This window comes from Barbus barbus (assembly GCF_936440315.1).
Source record: "Barbus barbus genome assembly, chromosome: 22".
NCBI classification, from domain to species: Eukaryota; Metazoa; Chordata; class Actinopteri; order Cypriniformes; family Cyprinidae; genus Barbus; species Barbus barbus.
In genome coordinates, this window is record NC_136750.1 from 21547652 (window position 1) to 21565946 (window position 18295).

Below are 18295 nucleotides of genomic sequence, written 5' to 3' on the forward strand. Positions count from 1 at the left end.
CTATTTTAAAGGCAGTGTAAGTGTAATTACATGTCCGAACATCTGGCTTAGGTTGCAGTGCCCAAAGTTCCTGTGCTGTAAGGTAATGGAGGTGAACCAACCATTTACCTGCTAAAAGTCGTTCACACTGTTGTGAACACATGAAGCACATAAAGCATTTGTGTGGTTATTATATTTGCTTATATTAAAATCAATATGGATTGATGTTAGCAAAGGATTGTAATATAGACGGTTTCAACGGCAACAACATAAACAAACGTTACTGCGCATGCGCGCTTTTGTGGCCCAAACTTAACTTCCGGTAAACTTCCGCAAACAATCAATAACAACCGCGTCAGTCCCTTTAGAGTATATTATTTATAATAATAAGCAGTATACATAACAAGTAAATCATAGATTAATGAGAGAGAGAGAGAGAGCGATAAGTAAATTAGCTAAAAAGTTAAAACCATGTCTAGCCAATATGCTTTTGAGTTGCCATTAGAAGAAAAAAACCGCTACTTTGCCAAACTTAAATGCGACAAGGTTAACGTTACTCTACCAGACCCGTTCAACAAAATGTTGAGACAAGAATTTTTTTCTACAGACCTGTCTAATTTACCGGAGGTCAGTCAGGTACACATCTTTGAATACCTAGTCGAGAAGGAATGCGTATATACAAGGGAGGCGTTCAAGGCATATCGGAGCTTGGATGCTTATAACTATTTTCATTCCGGAAAAGTTCAAAACATTCTAACTTACACGAATGGAAGTACCTGTGTTGTTTACGGGGAAATCGAGGCTGGTCAGACGCTTTCAAAGAGCTACTCCGCCTGGATAGTTGCAAAGAAGTCCGGCGAAGTCCAGAGTGGACATTGCACCTGTATGGCAGGGTAAGCATGGCTGGCTAGCTAAACAATACAGCACTGTTACATTTTACAGTAGCATTTAGATAAGCTTTTTCAATACTGCCATTTATCCCGCTGATAAAATGTCTGTTTGGATCTATGCAGCAATGGAGAAGTGTGTAGTCATGTGGGTACGATTTTGGTTACCGTGGAGCAGTGTGTCCAGGATGGACTCCAGAGTGGCCCATCTATCACTTCAAAACCAAGTGTTTGGTCACGGGTAACTAAGAAGGTGAATAGTTTAGCAATTATTATATTGATTAATAATAATAATTGTTATTATATAACAATTTATATATATTATATAACAATTTTATATTATATAATCATTATATACTGTTTTTTAATGGGGGTCATACAACATTACATCATGTGTATTTTCCTTAATTGTTGTTACTATAATGTGTATTAGTGTATAATGTATATTTCAAATATCCTTTTAGGCTGACCCACAACCAGTAGCTCAGTGCAATTTCTTGAAACCTGGCAAGAAGATCAAGCTACAAGCTCCCCTCTGCCTTCCCACTGTAAATCCAGATGGCTCACCAAAAAAGCTTTTTAAAGCCCTGAAAGTAAGTTATATCTTTACCAAATCAACCAGTTGGTCTATTGTAAAAGACTCAGTACTATATACTGTATGGCAGAGTAGGTAAGGTATTTTCACCATTTCTTTTAGGAAGTTGTGCCAGACTGCGCTCTCTTTTCTGTCATGTGTGACAGCAGTGAGACAGACACAGCCTCTGAGTCAGGTAGTCAGGATTTCCCCAGCAGTCAGGGAGAGCAGGATGCTCAGGGAGAGGATTTCAATGTGTTCAGCAGCTTAGCTCAGCCCCACGATGAACATGGTAGTGCTCTGAGCTGTCTAAAGTGCACAGCATTTTATGATGCATTCATTAAACTGAACCCAAATCAAGTGGTGGAACTAGAGAGAAACACAAGGAAACAGAGCATAGAACCACTCTGGCATGATGCACGCAAGCTGCGCATAACAGCAAGCACAGCCAGCAAGGTGCCTCAGCGTGAGGCAACTGACCCAGCTAAGTTTCTTAATGAACACCTTTACCCAAAGTTCCAGGGGAGTGTGGCCACAAGGTATGGGAAGGAAAGCGAGAGACTTGCTAAGGAGCAGATTAGAGAGAGGGGCTGCATAGTGATGGACAGAGGGCTGGTGGTGTGTGAAGGAGACCCATGGCTGGCAGCAAGCCCTGATGGTATCATTGATAACAAGTTGCTAGAAGTAAAATGCCCCATCACACTCAGTACTTGCACATCCCTTAATGATGCACTCACTTCCACAAACCAAGACATCAGAGTGGAGGGCGGGCAGTACATTTTGAACCCAAAAGGCCCCAGAGGTTACTACAGGCAGTTACAGTTAGGGATGCACTGTCTCGGGCTGAAAACATCCTGTCTTGTTATTTGGACCCCAGTACAGCACCTGGAGCTTGATGTGCCTTATGACAATGGTTTTGTCACCACATATATGCAAAGGCTACGTAGCTTTTACTTTAAACACATGCTTCCAAACATTGTGGATTCATTTTTTGAGGGAAGACTACAGTTGAGTGACCACTACATGAAAATGGTCTCAAAAGCAGCTCAATAGTGGTGATCTGAAATCAGTCTAACAAGAAAAAGGGTGTGTGTTTTTTTTCTAAAGAAAGCATTGGTTGTTCCAGCCTTTTTGAGCTTTTTACATTAAATACATTAATACATTAAAAACAGCAGAAATCATATTTATCAATCAGTAAATCAGTTAACCAATAGTTGTTAGTGTTCTTTATTGAATATATAATTTCATTTTATAATTACAATCTATGTGAAACATTGTGATACACAAGTGCAACACTTCAAATATTACAATTTCATGTTTTTCGTTATTATAATTAATGTATTTTCATTTTAATTTATTTATTAAAAAAAGTTATCTATCAAATTAATTTGTGGTTTCATTTTGGTACGAGTGGTTTCCCCAGATTTGAAAGTGCTGCACAAACAATTAATATTTTATCTATTGTGCAAAGACTGTTATCATTTCTCCGTTTGACCATGCTGACTGGCAGGGTGTTCCGCAGAATTCTGAATGACTTCAGTTTTCCTATGGCCCTTTCCACATGGATTCTCACTCGTGACATTTTTCTAGATTGTGTCACCTCTAATCCTGTCAATTGTTTTCTTCCCTTTGTAGATGCTGGTATATGAAGACGGACACATTTGGTGGCAAAATATTCAGGAAAATTGAAGCCTCGATCAGCCATTACATGGTCTCCTTGTTCAAGGAGGTCAATCAACCCAGAATTTTTGGTTATAACCTTGTCACTAGCACGGCCACCCCAGACTTTTGATAAAAATGTAATGGCTCCCGTTGGACTAATACCAACAAGGAACTTCACAGTGTTATGTGATTTGTAGTGGGAGTATGTGATTGCTCGTGTTTGCAAACTAGTCGGCCTCTCAATGAAAACTTCAGTACAGTCTATTATACATCTAACTTGTTGGAAACCTGTAGATTTGAAGAGGGTGGGGAGATTTCTTCTGATTGCTTTTCTGGAAGGCCACCGGACAAGGCATTGTAATTCTTTAGCCATCACATCGAGCCATTCATGAAAGATGTTTGAGACAGTTCCACAACTCACTCTGAAGCGAAAAGCTAGGTCTTGATGAGTTAAGCCTAGACGAAGCTTCATCAGGACTACAAGAAACTGCTCTGGAAGGGTAAGTATGGTTGATGATGCATTCCATATTGATGACAGGTAAGTGAGGAGGGTGAAAAACACAGAAGCAGATGGTAGGCCAGTGTAAAAATGAGTGTGCTTGTCCTCATTTAAAATAAAATCGGATAGTCTGCCAAACATATGATCTTGTAGTCGTTTTTCTTGAGACTCCAGTTTCTTCTCCAGTGAAACCATTTTTCTTTTTAACTCAATGTTTTCATTTTGTAGTTGGTCAATGTCTGCCATTGACAGATCTGTACCCACAGCAGTGCATCCTTCTTCAGAGTCAGCCCGGGTAACCTCTAAGGAAGGTGAATCCATGGGCTCAACCACAGATGATCTCCTCTGATGCCTCTGGTATCGCTCCAACTTCTGTGAACCACCAGTAGTGGTGTTTTTGTGTGCAAACACTGATGGAACATAATCAGGATGGCATGGGTCCACTGATGGTGCACCTAAAGTAAAACGAGTAACAGGAACAGTTAAGTGTTCATAGTACTGCACCTTGCTGGGCATCATACAAACTTTGCATAATCCATAACTTTTCTGGTTACATGACATTTTTTGAGTAAAAAATGCATTTCTATGATATTGTAAAAAAATATTAATACAAAAAAATATTAGTAACCTACTAGTACAATGAACTTAGATCAGTCAAATTTATTTGTAACACTTTTCACACTGCAAATTGTTGCAAAGCAGCTTTACAGATAAAATATATAATTGATAATGTAGTCAGTGAAAATGTTGTACAAGCCCTTATTTAGTAATTCATTTAAAGTTTCCTTAGAAAAGCTATGCATTATTGTATTATGCCCCCAGGGAGCAAACCAAAGCTGAATGTTAAATACTGCATGGTATTTGCATAGCATTGATTGAAAACCACTGTGGTTCTTATCATTCATAACGCTAGTTCAAATCATAGCTAAAGCTAATAAACACAGAGCAAACGTTACTGTTTAAAATCAATGTATACAATGTTATTTACGTGTGTAACAATAAATTTAGCTAATTCGTAACTATTGTCTGCTTATTACTGCTGGTCAGCTAGCTGTCTATGGCTTATCATGAGTTTGTTACCTGTAAAGAAGTGAGTGCTACAGATCCTTGAATTCTTGCCTGGCAGCCAAGCCTCTCTCCGCACAGCGGCGATCCATGCTTGCAGTCTCCCCTGGTCTTTTGGAAACCGAAACATTTTTATTTTTGACAAGGCATTCGTTCCAGAGGTCAGGTTGCATCCCACAGCACAACAACCTGAGCCCAACTTCAGTCTATTCATAACTTTACATTTAACTGCGTTTGTTGTCGGCGCCATATTACCATTCTAGATCAGTGAGCCAGAATGATAAACAAACACAGAACGGAAGTTAACTTAGGGCCAGACGCGTAACCGTGGCAACGCGCGTGCACCCGATGAAACCGTCTATTAAACGGATAGTTTGCCCAAAATATTAACATTTTGTCATCATTCACTCACTCTCATGTTGTTCTAAAACTGAACAACTTTCTTTCCTCTGGATTGTAAAATTAGATATTTTAAGAAATGACTTGAATTTTTTGAAGTCCATGGATATCAAAACTGATTGGTAACAAACATTCTTTGAAATGTTTTTTGTGTGTGTGTGTGTGTGTGTGTGTTTCACAGAATTCAGTCATACAGGTTTGGGACAACATGGGAGTGAGTATATGATGGCAGAATTTTTATGTTTGAGTAAACTATTGAGTAAAGTATTTCTGAGTGAAACAGGAAAAAATGTAAAACAGGAATTTTGGGGGCGTTCAATAACAATGGAGCCAGACTGAATGAGAGTTAGCTAAAACAATGCCTAAATGCTGCACTTATTACATTTTGAAAAAAAAAAATGCACAGATGAAACATTGACAAGACCAGTAACGCTCATTTAGAAATCTAAAGGCCAATTTAGATTTCATGTTGACCATGTTTACATGTTAATAATGCATTTTCTGTGTTCAGAAACTTAGAGAATAAGGAGAAACCGGGATGGGTATCATTCATAAACTTTTGAATAACAATCAAAGCAAAAAATCAGAGGTAGTTTGTTAAACTTTGTGTGTCCCCTTTTGTTTTTTTGACTGTGTAGCACCTACAGCTCTGCAGATACCTCCGAAGGATGCTAACAATTGGAAGTATCCTTGATCGTTTTAGTCCAGTTTTAACATTTTAGTTTGGAATGTTTTGTGACTTTGCATTAAAAAACCTCAATGGTGATTAATGTGCAAAAATCTGAGTTTATTCTTTGTTTTTTGTTTTATCACAAAGAGGAAAAATGCATGTTTTGGGCCTTCTTCAGTGTGATACAGTAAACTACCATATTGAATTGCATTATTTTGTGATTCTGTCATAATTCAATGCAGGCTTTGCGAAAAGGCAGTTATTGATGGATGGAGCGGTTACTCTATGTATTAGTGTAAATTATATTACACCTGACAGTACATTTCAGCTGTCTGCAAAGCATGGCAAAGTAGGGATGCTCACTTTGCCTATAAATATAATGCTTATATTGCAGCCTTAAAGGCATAATAGCAAAACTGAACAGCCTGTTTAATTCTAAGAGTCAGAGAGAATGGATTTTGTCCATGTTTTGATAAGTCAACTTTTTTTGTTTTGTTTATTGCACTTGTATTTAAAGCCATATTCAGGATGTGTGTGGCTAATATAATGACTGTGTAATGTTCAGCTGCCCGGTTGGAAGTCATAAACTTTAAAACCTCACAGGCTCTTAAGGTGTCTCTTATAATTGCATCTCTGGTTAGGATCCAAAGACGTTTCCACAGTAAGGGGTAAATCAGTGACGCCACTGCGCAGCACTGAAGCCAGGCCGATGGAGAGTCACACTTTCACCTTCCTTCCCCACAACCTTCCCACGACTGCAACTCAGCCATGAAAGAGCCATTACGCTAATTACTCCTCTTGCCATGCAGCAGAGTCGGAAAGAAAAAGGGCATGAGCGTGTTTTACCTGGCCGGTGAATTTCGGAGGAATCGTTTTGAAAACAGAGCAAGTTTTCATTGGGTGCCGGAGGAAGACACAACTGAGATTGGAATGTTTGGAGTTGCCGTGGATATTGATTATGTCCGATCTTGCTGCAGTCTATCTTTCTCTTCCTTCTCTCGCAGATCTCTTCATCAGCCGGTGTTGGACCTGCAGGCTGCCAGCAGAAGGGGTGCAGGGAGGGGTGATAGATAAATAAATAACCCAATAAAGGATGCATTGAGAGGGTGTGTGTGTAGCCAAGAGAAGAGGGTGCCTGCTCAAACAGTCCCGAGTCTTGTTGAAGGTTGGCTGCACTGCAGAGAAGGAGGAAAAGCACAGCGAAGGGACCTTGAAGGATTTCGGTCTGCACTGCAGAACGATGCCACTGCAGTACAGCACCGACACAGAGGCATGAGGTCCACCGGCGGACCCCCAGCCTCCTCGCACCAGGTGAGAACTTAATTCACAGCTGATAGCAGAGGCCTTCATGCCTCGGGAGGAGAGGGAGGGAGAGACACAAAAAGAGGGGGAGGGAAGCAGAGGAGGAGGAGGGTAATGGTGCTGTATTTTTGGAAAAGGGATCTCCTGAATTAAGTGTGGCTGGAATAAAGATGTAGTGTGAGCAGGAGGCTGAACAAGGACGGTGCTGTGCTCCACTGTGGTGGAGAGGAGCGGAGCAGACGCCTGGCAGACACACACTCGCGCACACACACCGGCTCAGAGAGACTGAGAGAGAGAGAGAGAGAGAGAGCCCACCGTCACAGCTGCGGGGCTGGGAAGGTAAGAGACGTTTAATTCAACTTGAGTTTAATCTTGTGTCTATGTATTGTGGGAGTAGATGAAAAATGAAATCATGTAGTTTGAGAGCTCTGTCATGTGTTCATTGTGTGGTTGTATGTGTGTGTGATACTAAAATTGAGAGAGTCAAAGCATGGAGTTTTTGGTTGGGTGGGTAGGTGTATTTTTGCACAAATAGGCTACTGTAAGCTTGTGTTTGTACGAGGTACTAAAAAAATCCCTGCTGCACTAAATAACTTAAAACAAATGGTTATGGATAGCTTTTAGTATTGAACTCGATGGAATGTGTGGGATTTTTAAGATCTCATATGTGTGTTTGTAGTAATTAGAAACTTAGTTCTAGTGGAATAAGGCCCTCTGTTTCTTGGCACCCTTGTTAGTGCCCTGAGGGTGAGTAAATTAGGGGGCAGCAGGACAGGGTAAAACAGGAAAGCTTCAGAATTTGTGTTTTAAGGGTTGTTGTCCAATTAAGGAAAATGACGTCTGTTTAGCTTTCCATGTCATCATACATTACATTGACAACACAAGGGTCTGGTTAGAGTTTTGAAAAATGCTTCTGAGTTTGTACAGTTTGTTTGGGACCAGAATAATGAGCAAATATTCAAGATTCACCCCAGCACATAATTTAAAAAAGACTTTGTAAATATTACATGAGTTCAGTGTGTTTTATTAAGTTTTAACAGGATTAAAATGATTCTGCATATTATCCCAGCAAATTCACTATTTTTAAATCAGTTTTATGTAACAGAATGTGAACATTAAATTATTAAAACATGAGAAATACATGACTCCGGGTGTTGGATTTGGATGGAAGTGCCACCTAGTGTTTTCTTTTATTGTTTTGATTTCTATTATTTCTACATTTCTCTCTAAAGCTATCATATTTAAATGTTATCTTTATTAGGGTCAATGACAAATAAGGAGAAATCATTTTAAAATCCTGTTAAAAAATGTGCCAAATATAATTTTGAATTTAAAAATTTAATTTTTGTTTACATGGTGGTTGCCTTTTTGTCACGTGACAAAACAGCTTCCCTTATGTTGGTTATGCCACATTAACTTTGATTTGGCATATGAAAGTTTTTAAAATATCAATAATATTTCAAATAATATATTTATTAAAATATTATGAAACATTAAAAAATGTTAACAATATTAACATTATTTTTATATATATTTTTGAATGTCATTCCTTATTTTTGTATTTATTTTATTTTATTTCTTAGAATCTCCGTTAAGTTACACTACCTGGACAATTTTGAATTTAAAAAGTATCCAAATTTAATTAATCAAAATTTAAGAAACCGAAGCCATGTTTATCATAAAAGAAATCTATTCAAGTCATTTACATTGTTAAAGGAATTATATTTTGAATGTATTTTTGAATCACTTAATAGATCCCAGGGCAAAAAAAAAAAAAAAAACATATCACTGACCCATTACCAATATAGCAAGCCAAGACATTTCATTGAATAGCTATAACACCAATAACAACATCACACATGTTGTGGAGAATGCTGTTTAAACATGTATTCTGTATCTGACAGTCTCATTTGATCATTATTTCAATTGTAATGCACTCATTGTATTGGCACATTCTCAATTTACCCAAAAACATCATGCTCTCCCTTCCAGCCATTCATCTCACTTCCTCTCACCTGCTGCCCTCCCTCTTCAGTCCTGGTGATTCCCAGCCCCCCTTCATCCCTCTCCCACCTCCTCCCTTTGTCAGTGTCCTGTCCTGCATCCAAAGTCCTCATTCTATCTGGACCACACCTGAGAATACAGACTATATCAGGGCAAGAGGCTTCGGCTGGTCACCGCCATACCAACCTGCAATGCACCTGTGATTTCCTACAGCACTTCTGGATCCTGTCTGCTTCTGTCAGGGCTGAGAATGCATGATTACCCATGATCATCCCCAGCATTACTCGCAAGAGAAACAGACCTGAGAACAACGTCCTGCAGTTTATGGAATTAAATAGATTTATTAAAGGCATAACTAAGGATCTGAGATAATTGAGCTCACATGAACTGATCTCCACCTGGGCTGTGAATATTTCATCATGACAACAGTGAGTAACCATTGACCTCTGACCTCTTTTATTTGTTGAAAATTAAGATGATTAATTTTCAGGTGTTATATACTGGCATACACTGTGACATACAGGGGTTATGCAGAATGCAATGCAGCAAATAAATGCATTTGTCACTAATCTTGGTTGTAACAATCCTAGTGATCAAAGGCTGTAGTTTGAACACCTTTCATCACACATATGGTTGTGGGTTTGTTTCTAGTATTTGGAGACTTAGTGATGGTTAGTGTCCTGTTTGACATGGAGCTCTTCTTCACACCCGTCCCTCTGAGCTAACAAGCCTCCGGAGATTTCCTCTAATTAGGGTCAAACATACCACTCTGTATGCCTGCTGTCTCTTTCTGACCCTCAGGGTCTATACGGTTTGTCTTTGTTCACATCACAGGAAAATGTATAGGACAAGATGAGAAGGAGATAAATCCATTACAGCACAAAAATCAATATTTTGTTTTTTTTGGCAGTTTTAACATTGCTTAAAGTTAAACCCAAATTGCTAATGTGAAAGGATCAGTTATGTATTTCTTGGAATTATATGATGTAAAACAGCTAAGTACTGGTCTGGCGCAGCTGTAAATAACTGTGGGAACAGTCAGTTACTGTGACTTGAAAAAGTGGAAGTCAAGTTCAGTGGCTGTTATGATATAAGGGCACTGAGTGAAGCGGCTCTTTCTTTCATGAAAGGGGGAGCAGGGGACAATCGAATGAATGAAAGGGGGGGATTGTTCCCTTGTCTGGGTGCCACTGATTACCTGCCAAACTTAGCCTAGCCTTTAATTAAAGTCATTAACCTGAGAGAATGAGAAAAAAAGTGAGAAAGAGCAAAGAGAGAGAGAGTGACTGAGAGAGAGTTTCACATGGAGTTTGTAGTAATCTAATATTGTCACAATGTCAGTTGTTGCCAAGTTTTTTATAAATACATTCAAAATTTTAATTGTTCTCATAATCAGTGAATTTCACAAAGCCTGTCAAATAAATGCCTTTATTAATTAATAAATAAATAAATAAGGGTATACATCATGGTAGTATTTGTTTGTACAATTTATTGAAAAAAATGTTTACATAAGATGACATATACATTAGGAATTACAAACAAACTCAAAAGTACAACATTCCATAAATTCATCAGATTAAGTATTAAAAAGTTTGTGTATATGTGTATATATATATATATATATATATATATATATATATATATATATATATATATATATATATAATTTTTATTTTATTTTGGGGTACTCGTGTCATCATAAGATTCACTCTAATTTGAAATAAAATTCTTATTACTGAACTACATTAGATCTCCCTTTGTGTCTGTCTCTATCTAATAAGATACTTGCTATAGATATTTAGATTTGTGACATTTCAAAACTCTTATACATCACTAATCCACTGTAGAGAAATATCTGGTAGGAAGGGAGAATAGAGGAAATGGTCAGAGAAAAAGAGAGAGGAGGTGATTGTTTCTCTCTACCCTTCATTGTTATCTCTTTTTCTCTCTTTTCAGATGCCCTCTCGCTTTGGCACTGCGGTGCGGATCTTCATCACCACCCTATTCGCAGCAGTGGTGCTTTTTGCCATCCTACTAGCTTACGTGACAGGTTACCAGTTCATCCACACCGAGCAGCACCACCTGTCTTTTGGCTTGTACGGTGCCTTTCTGTCCCTCCACCTCCTCCTGCAGAGCCTCTTCGCCTACCTGGAGCACCGGCAAATGCGTGGCCCCTCCAGACCCCACCCCCTGCGGCGCACTGTGGCCCTCTGCATCGCAGCCTATCAGGAGGATCCGGACTACCTTCGCAAGTGTCTTCGGAGCATTCGCCGCATTTCTTTTCCTGGGCTTAAAGTAGTGCTGGTGGTGGATGGGAATCGGCAGGAGGATGGCTACATGATGGACATCTTCCAGGAGGTGATGGGGGGAGTGGAGCAGACAGGCTGTGTGGTGTGGAAGGGGAATTACCATTGCGACGGGGATGGGGGAGGGAAAGGCTCGTTGCATGCCGAGGAGGCTGCACGGGTGGCCAGGGTGGTGCGAAGCTGCCGTTATTCCTGCATCATGCAAGAGTGGGGCGGTAAGAGGGAGGTCATGTATACAGCCTTCAAAGCACTGGGAGATACTGTGGATTACATACAGGTAGGTCTAGACCCCACAAAAACCGTAAATGTAATAAAACAAAGAATCCTGCCTGAATAAATGGTCACACAATAATACGACTAAAATAATAGGAATAAAGAGCATCCATTCCAGACATGCTTACTTGTTGCTCTCAGAAGGCCGAATGATTTAGGGCCAGATTTACAAACACCAGCGCAAACAGTCTTTTGGCATTAAAATAGTACTTTCAGGATTTACTAAAGACGTGCAGTGAAGAATTAGCCCTGAAAAGGTGTGAACAATTATTTTTGCGCCTGACCTTATTGAATATGCATTTGAAGGAGTTTCCCTTTCAGATGCAAAATTTATGGGAGTATTAATGAATCATGCAACATGGTTTATTAACATTTGCGCTCGTCAAATTACTGGTATTTTCACCATTATTTAACGCCCCAAAAAAAGCATGTCTATTTTGCTGCTGTGTCATAAGTAGGTCACCCACACCTGATGAGCGTTGGCTCTGCTTATTAGCGACAACGTTAATTTGCGCTGCGCAGGGTATATTGTGTTGGTCGATATGTAAATGAGATGTTGCGTCTGTGTTTTTTAAATTTGTGCATTGTTAGTAAATCACTTTCAGAAATTTCCATGCCCATTGGCGCTGTTTTGGAAATGCACTCCCGCACTAATTTGCAATTTTTAGTAAATCTGGCCCTTAGACTTTCAAAAACATTGGGTTTTAATATTGGCGAGTCAACCATTTACTGTGACTCTTCATGAGTCACCTCAATGTCACTGTAATCCGAATCCTTGCAGAACTGAGGTCAAAGATCAGTCGTCTTCCCTTCACCTGTAGTCCTGAGCACACCTGTGCTGTCATCAGCCTTTCGTTGTTCAACATATGACTGATATCTTTAGAAACAAGGATGACCTTGAAACATCTGTGAGCCAATGTTTGTGGTGCCACTAGTTCTTTGCAACAGTCCTTGCATTGTTCAGACAATCATTGCCAACATCAGCCTCACTTGTAAAAAGGAAAAGAGTTGTATATGAGTTGAAGTTGCTGAGAAGTCTTCTAAATCATTGTATATATCTCTTGGGTTTGTTTGCAGGTATGTGATTCAGACACTGTACTTGATCCAGCATGCACCATTGAGATGCTGAAGGTTCTAGAGGAAGATCCAGAAGTGGGTGGGGTTGGAGGAGATGTTCAGGTGAGACGTTTGCCTATTTTAGCCATTTTTGTCAGTCACTTTCAACAACTGAGACGTTTTCTTTATAGAACACCTACCAAGAGTTCCATTGTCTCTTTCAGATTCTGAACAAGTACAACTCCTGGATCTCCTTCCTGAGCAGTGTCCGTTACTGGATGGCTTTCAATGTGGAGCGGGCCTGTCAGTCTTACTTCGGATGTGTGCAGTGCATCAGTGGACCTCTGGGAATGTATCGTAACTCTCTTCTCCAGCAGTTCCTGGAGCCCTGGTACCACCAGACCTTCCTAGGAAGCAAGTGCAGCTTCGGAGATGATCGGCACCTCACCAACCGCGTCCTCAGCTTCGGCTACAAAACCAAGTTCACGGCACGCTCACAATGCCAAACCGAGACCCCCACGCAATATCTGCGCTGGCTCAACCAGCAGACCCGCTGGAGCAAGTCTTACTTTCGAGAGTGGCTCTACAACGCCCTTTGGTTCCACAAGCACAGCCTCTGGATGACCTATGAATCTGTGGTCACCGGATTCTTCCCCTTCTTTCTGGTGGCTACAGTCATTCACTTGTTCTACCGAGGCCGGTTGTGGAACATCTTGCTCTTCTTGCTAACAGTCCAGCTGGTGGGCATGGTGAAAGCCACCTATGCCTGCTTCCTGCGGGGTAGGCTTGTCATGATCTTCATGTCGCTGTATTCACTACTTTACATGTCGAGCCTGCTGCCTGCTAAGATCTTTGCCCTGTTAACTATTAACAAAGCAGGCTGGGGAACATCAGGCAGGAAAAAGATAGTGGTAAACCTTATTGGGGCTGTGCCTGTGACCGTGTGGGCAGCCATACTGCTCGGTGGCATGGTTTACACCATTTACTGTGAGGTTCAAGAGCCCTTTAGTGAGACAGAAAAGGCTCTTCTCATCGCAGGCACCATCCTCTATGCCTGTTACTGGCTCATACTCCTGGTGCTCTACCTGGCCATAGTGGCCAAGCGCTGTAACAAAAGAGAGGAACAGTATGACCTATCCTATGCCGAAGCCTAGCATGGTCTCTCCAAAACATCTCTACATGCTGTCAGGGCTCATTTGAAATGGCCCCGTCCTTACCTGGTGCTGCAATCCTGGTTATAATTATGGATCATGTGCAAGTCCAAGAATGTCGGTTGTTAGCTATGGCTACTTGAAGTTTCAAACCGTGGGTTTTTTTATGAGAGCCATAATTTACATGAGCTGAAATCAGGAATGGTGCTTCTAGTGATTATAAAGCACACAATAAGCAGGCAGCCAGCCAGCCAGCCAAGGTGGGAACAAAAAGTTGAGCCAAAGGTTAGTGTAAAAGTGGTAAGTTAATGTAATTAAGCTGGCACACTCATATTAGGTTAATGGTTTATTTTGGTGCTTGGACTTATAATTCTATATAATGTGAACTGTTGAGGATAGAGATGTGTGTGCCAACACTTGAGGAAACCTGCATAAGAGACTAAGCTCGCCAAGACCAGTCAGTATTTTAACATCCTTTATCTGACAATCCAGCATAATTCTGTATTTTATCATAGTGGTGCTACCCATACTTTAGTGGGGTAACATGATAGATAGAACCAACATTATTATGAGAATTTTATGGATCTTCACAAAGATTTACAATACTGTACATGTTTACAGTTCAAGAATATCAAGTAACATCCAGTTCCAGTGAAAAGGATAATGTCAGGCAACCAAAGAGGATTTTCTAGAGCATCTAGAATGTTTTGTTCCAACGTGTTTGGTTAAAAAAAATTAAAAATAAAAAAAAATGGAGGAAAGATTGGTCACCAATTTTTATTCCCATTCTCCTTTTTACCTATAAAACAAACTTGGTAGAAGTATATGATAATTGTTTTATTATTACTTTCATTATAGGTGGTGAAACCAGTGATATAACTAACATGGACAGTGATACTTAATTATTTTTTCCCCCCTCAGTCTTGAGATCTTCAAAGCATAAAGTGTTACATTACATGAAAACGATTTTCCCGTTATACTGCCTGAAACTTAACACATTACATTTTTGCTATAGCATTTTTAATAGTAATTTTCTATTGAGGTTTATAATTTAATTTAATTCATGCTGCATTACCTGTTGAGATCATTTTTAACATAAGAGGCATATAGACTTGTGATGTCATGATATTTACTGCTTTTTCTCACCCCAAACTGATTGATAAAAAAAAGTATGTTAGCTAATTCTGCATGCCAGCCAGATGTCACAGAATCTGACCACCTTTGCAAATTCTTACGACCCTTTCCTGTAATACATAAACTTACTATATTATTCCCATTAGTTTAATTAACATGTTCAGTTAGCTAGAGAGACACATACAAAAAAGTGAACTGAAGTAACTTATTTATGGTATGCAAAGTTAGGTGGTTTTAAAGATTAGTATATATGAATCAAAGGTGTAGTGGGCTGTTTTTGGCCCAGCCATGCAACAATTAGTAGATTTACTTCAGTAGCAGTTCGCCGTGAATGCGAACGCTAACTTTTTCTGCTCTCTTTCCTCCCAAAACATACATTAAACTCTGGCAGAGATCTAAACACTGAGGCTAGTGTGCAAGTTTAGAGAGAAGCTTTGAGTTTATGAAACACTTTTGCTTGTGCATTATGTGATAACTGTCTTAATGAACTGCAGCATCCTTTAAGGCTGCAAAAATAAATTGACTCCGATGACACAATGCAATTATGAAACCAGAGCTATATCATGTTTACAAACAAACTTGGAATGGCATTGTTCACATTTCTGTGTTTTCAGATTTTATGCAATTGAGTTGTAGACTGGGTGCCAAACTTTTAAGACTGATGCCCCTCAGGAACAGAGTGCGGGGCTTAAAAATGATACATTGACAAATTGGGTTTAAGCAATATACAACTGGTAGAAACCGAGCCACATTTACAGTAGGAAAAAACGTTTTGCTCTGCCGTCTGCCAAACAACCAGTTAATATGTAGATGAATAATTTTAATTTATCAGGTCATACATTCTTTCAAGTTTATTGTAAAGTAATATATATTTTTGTAATGTAAAATTCAAAGATATTTTAAACATGCAAGAATTCTGACGCATTTTCCTAGGAAACTTTATTTTATGGAAAACATGTTAAGTTATTTTCATAACACTGTACAGATTAGAGAATAATAAATTATTCACAATCCATAATAGAAGAGGTTAAGTGTTTTTAACCAAAATGCAGTTGTTTTACAGATCGCCACTGGCAGCTTACGTCTACTCACAAAATAAAATATTCAAGTGTTGATGAAACGCCACCATTTAGTCTGTTACAGCTAACCTGTACTTCCACAATGAACAATACCTAGAAATGGCTATCATGGTCTTTTTAATCTTACATGAACTTTACATATTATGTTTTATGTACATGCAAAAGAAGCTGGATTCTTTAAATTTGGACATTTCCCATGTAATTATTTTTGCAAACACTTGTAACTGATGTTTTGATACAATAAACTTCCATTCAAAAGAGAGCATTTTCTTTTTCTGAGGCCTATCACTTGCATATAATATTTATATTTTGTTCAATGTTATTGTCAATTACTCATTCCTGACAACAATGTACAAAGATACTAATCCACCATTCAAAACAACATTTATATTCACATATCGTTACAAATCTAGAATTCTGTGCTGATCAGTCTTTGGCACATTACGTTATACCTTCTTTGGCACATTAGTGATGATGGGTTTGGGTCGGGTTTTAAAGATAAGCTTTTTTTTGATGAGGGCGGAAACAGTGTAAGATGTTGGTTTCTCTTGGTTGGTTTCCATTGTTTCCTCTTCATCCTGAGGGAGTCCAGAGTGCTTCATCAGAACAGCAAAAGGCTTCTCCAGTTTGACCTGTTTGCCATAAAGGATGTGGTGTCCGACTATTAGCACCGGTACACCCTTGGAGAGGGGACAAGACAAAAATTTACCATAGGTGAATATATGAATATTAGTGTTTTTCCATTTTACGTTTCCATATTTAGTCCAAACGGTCTTTCAAATAGTGTGGAATAAAAAAGTACTGCAGAAATGACTAATACATTACTTCATTACTGTCTTTATACTGAAGACAAACCTCTTTTGTAAAGTGCAGGTCTCCCATCAGATTTCCTGCAAGTCCAGTATTCTGTCTGGACACCATTTCTCCCTGCAGCTCCACCAGCAGCCATTCAGCTGGACCTTCACCAGCTTTGCTGCAAAATACACCGAAAACCATTTTCAACAAGCACTTTTAGATCATAACCTGTAAAAACATAGCTTAGGTCTTCGCAACAACCTCGAGATGACTATTTGAACCATTCCTTCATCTGTTTCCTCTGTGTCAGGATTTACAAATCACACAATTCTTCCTGCTCTGTGGACCTTCTCATCTGAAACGTTGACAAGGATAAACAAGTCAAATATTACCGTCAATCCACAACTGACTGTCTACATGAACGCACCGAAATATACTACATTCGTCAATGAACTCGCTTCTCAGATCCGTTGTTGTGCGTGCCGTGATGACGGACACGCAAGTTTCCCGCCAGTGCGAGACTAGTTACATTTCAAAATAAAAGTCCCGCGGTGGCGTGAACCACTAGAGGGCAATCGAGGTTCCTCTACAAATATTGTTGAGCCAGTGCCTTTCGTAAAGCTTGACTTTTTCAGGGGTAGTTATACTAAAACTTTTTGTTCTCAAATTAATTATTTTTGAGGTCTCTGACTAAATAATTCATATAATTGCTACAATAGTCTTGTTTATGAATTTTGATACCATTGTTTATTAGAGATTGGAGACTGACAATACAATTAAAGTTCTTACTCTATCCAGAAAATAACATACATCAAGTAAAATATATGTCAATTGTACCCAATATTAGATGTAATGTGAGTTTTCCACTAACTTAAATATTTTTATGATTCCATATTTTTATAAAGAACAACAGTAAAGCTGACATGACATTAGTTAAAGCCTATGAATAATTTTTGTTATAGGTAGGCCTTATATCTAGTCGATTAGTAATCTATTGCTATTTCTTGCTAGATTTAACATTCAAAACTCCTTACATTTTTATTTTCAGGAAAGATTTTTATGTGTATGCAAACTCTTTAAGAAACTCTAGTAATTCTATTGCATGTAAGACTCTTTCATTGTGTAGGCTAAGTCTTATAAACTAACATATGCTTTGGATTATTGTTTGCAACCTTCATTGTCTTTTGTTCTTTCTTTGTCTTTGTATTTGTTGTTCTGTTATTGCATAATAAAAAAATAATATATACAATATATACAGGTGCTGATCATAAAATTAGAATATCATGAAAAAGTTTTTTTATTTCAGTAATACCATTCAAAAAGTGAAACTTGTATATTAGATTCATTCATTACACACAGACTGATATATTTCAAATGTTTATTTCCTTTAATTTTGACGATTATAACTGACAACTAATGAAATTCAGTATCTCAGAACATTTGAATATTGTGAAAATGTT

General features: G+C 38.8%; 3 protein-coding genes across 8 annotated transcripts; 2 read left to right on the forward strand and 1 right to left on the reverse strand.

Moving 5' to 3' along the window:
• Window positions 1-300: 300 nt before the first annotated feature.
• Window positions 301-3736, forward strand: LOC306888286 (uncharacterized protein). The gene is made up of 4 exons (XM_079446484.1): window positions 301-872; window positions 993-1119; window positions 1331-1459; window positions 3076-3736. Exons 1-4 carry the CDS (start codon window positions 451-453, stop codon window positions 3127-3129), a joined length of 732 nt encoding a protein of 243 aa, XP_079302610.1. The 5' UTR covers window positions 301-450; the 3' UTR covers window positions 3130-3736.
• Window positions 3737-7324: 3588 nt separating this feature from the next.
• Window positions 7325-16294, forward strand: LOC306888465 (hyaluronan synthase 3-like). The gene is made up of 5 exons (XM_079446787.1): window positions 7325-7376; window positions 9030-9469; window positions 10998-11624; window positions 12698-12799; window positions 12901-16294. Exons 2-5 carry the CDS (start codon window positions 9461-9463, stop codon window positions 13828-13830), a joined length of 1668 nt encoding a protein of 555 aa, XP_079302913.1. The 5' UTR covers window positions 7325-7376; window positions 9030-9460; the 3' UTR covers window positions 13831-16294.
• On the reverse strand, window positions 15763-17350 carry LOC306888466 (chromosome transmission fidelity protein 8 homolog). Of its 6 annotated transcripts, none has more exons than XM_079446789.1 (4): window positions 17276-17350; window positions 17097-17190; window positions 16896-17013; window positions 15763-16720 (listed from the first exon to the last, which is right to left on the reverse strand). In XM_079446789.1, the coding sequence occupies exons 2-4, from the start codon at window positions 17117-17119 to the stop codon at window positions 16487-16489; spliced, it is 375 nt and encodes a 124-aa protein (XP_079302915.1). In that variant the 5' UTR covers window positions 17120-17190; window positions 17276-17350; the 3' UTR covers window positions 15763-16486. The 6 variants fall into 6 exon arrangements, with proteins under 6 accessions (XP_079302915.1, XP_079302914.1, XP_079302916.1 ...); XM_079446788.1 differs by having other exon boundaries at window positions 17263-17347; XM_079446790.1 differs by having other exon boundaries at window positions 17097-17182; window positions 17263-17316.
• Between the last annotated feature and the right edge of the window lie 945 nt (window positions 17351-18295).

What these genes read in the sequence shown, in the direction of transcription:
- LOC306888286 (XM_079446484.1), top strand. Translation starts at nt 451, where the DNA reads ATGTCTAGCCAATATGCTTTTGAGTTGCCATTAGAAGAAAAAAACCGC. An exon ending in CATTGCACCTGTATGGCAGG is followed by an intron (nt 873 to 992) that starts GTAAGCATGGCT and finishes GGATCTATGCAG; the next exon opens with CAATGGAGAAGTGTGTAGTC. An exon ending in AGCTTTTTAAAGCCCTGAAA is followed by an intron (nt 1,460 to 3,075) that starts GTAAGTTATATC and finishes TTCCCTTTGTAG; the next exon opens with ATGCTGGTATATGAAGACGG.
- LOC306888465 (XM_079446787.1), top strand. An exon ending in ATACTGTGGATTACATACAG is followed by an intron (nt 11,625 to 12,697) that starts GTAGGTCTAGAC and finishes GTTTGTTTGCAG; the next exon opens with GTATGTGATTCAGACACTGT. An exon ending in GGGTTGGAGGAGATGTTCAG is followed by an intron (nt 12,800 to 12,900) that starts GTGAGACGTTTG and finishes TGTCTCTTTCAG; the next exon opens with ATTCTGAACAAGTACAACTC.
- LOC306888466 (XM_079446789.1), bottom strand. Translation starts at nt 17,119, where the DNA reads ATGGTTCAAATAGTCATCTCGAG. An exon ending in GTTCAAATAGTCATCTCGAG is followed by an intron (nt 17,014 to 17,096) that starts GTTGTTGCGAAG and finishes TGTATTTTGCAG; the next exon opens with CAAAGCTGGTGAAGGTCCAG. An exon ending in ACCTGCACTTTACAAAAGAG is followed by an intron (nt 16,721 to 16,895) that starts GTTTGTCTTCAG and finishes CCCCTCTCCAAG; the next exon opens with GGTGTACCGGTGCTAATAGT.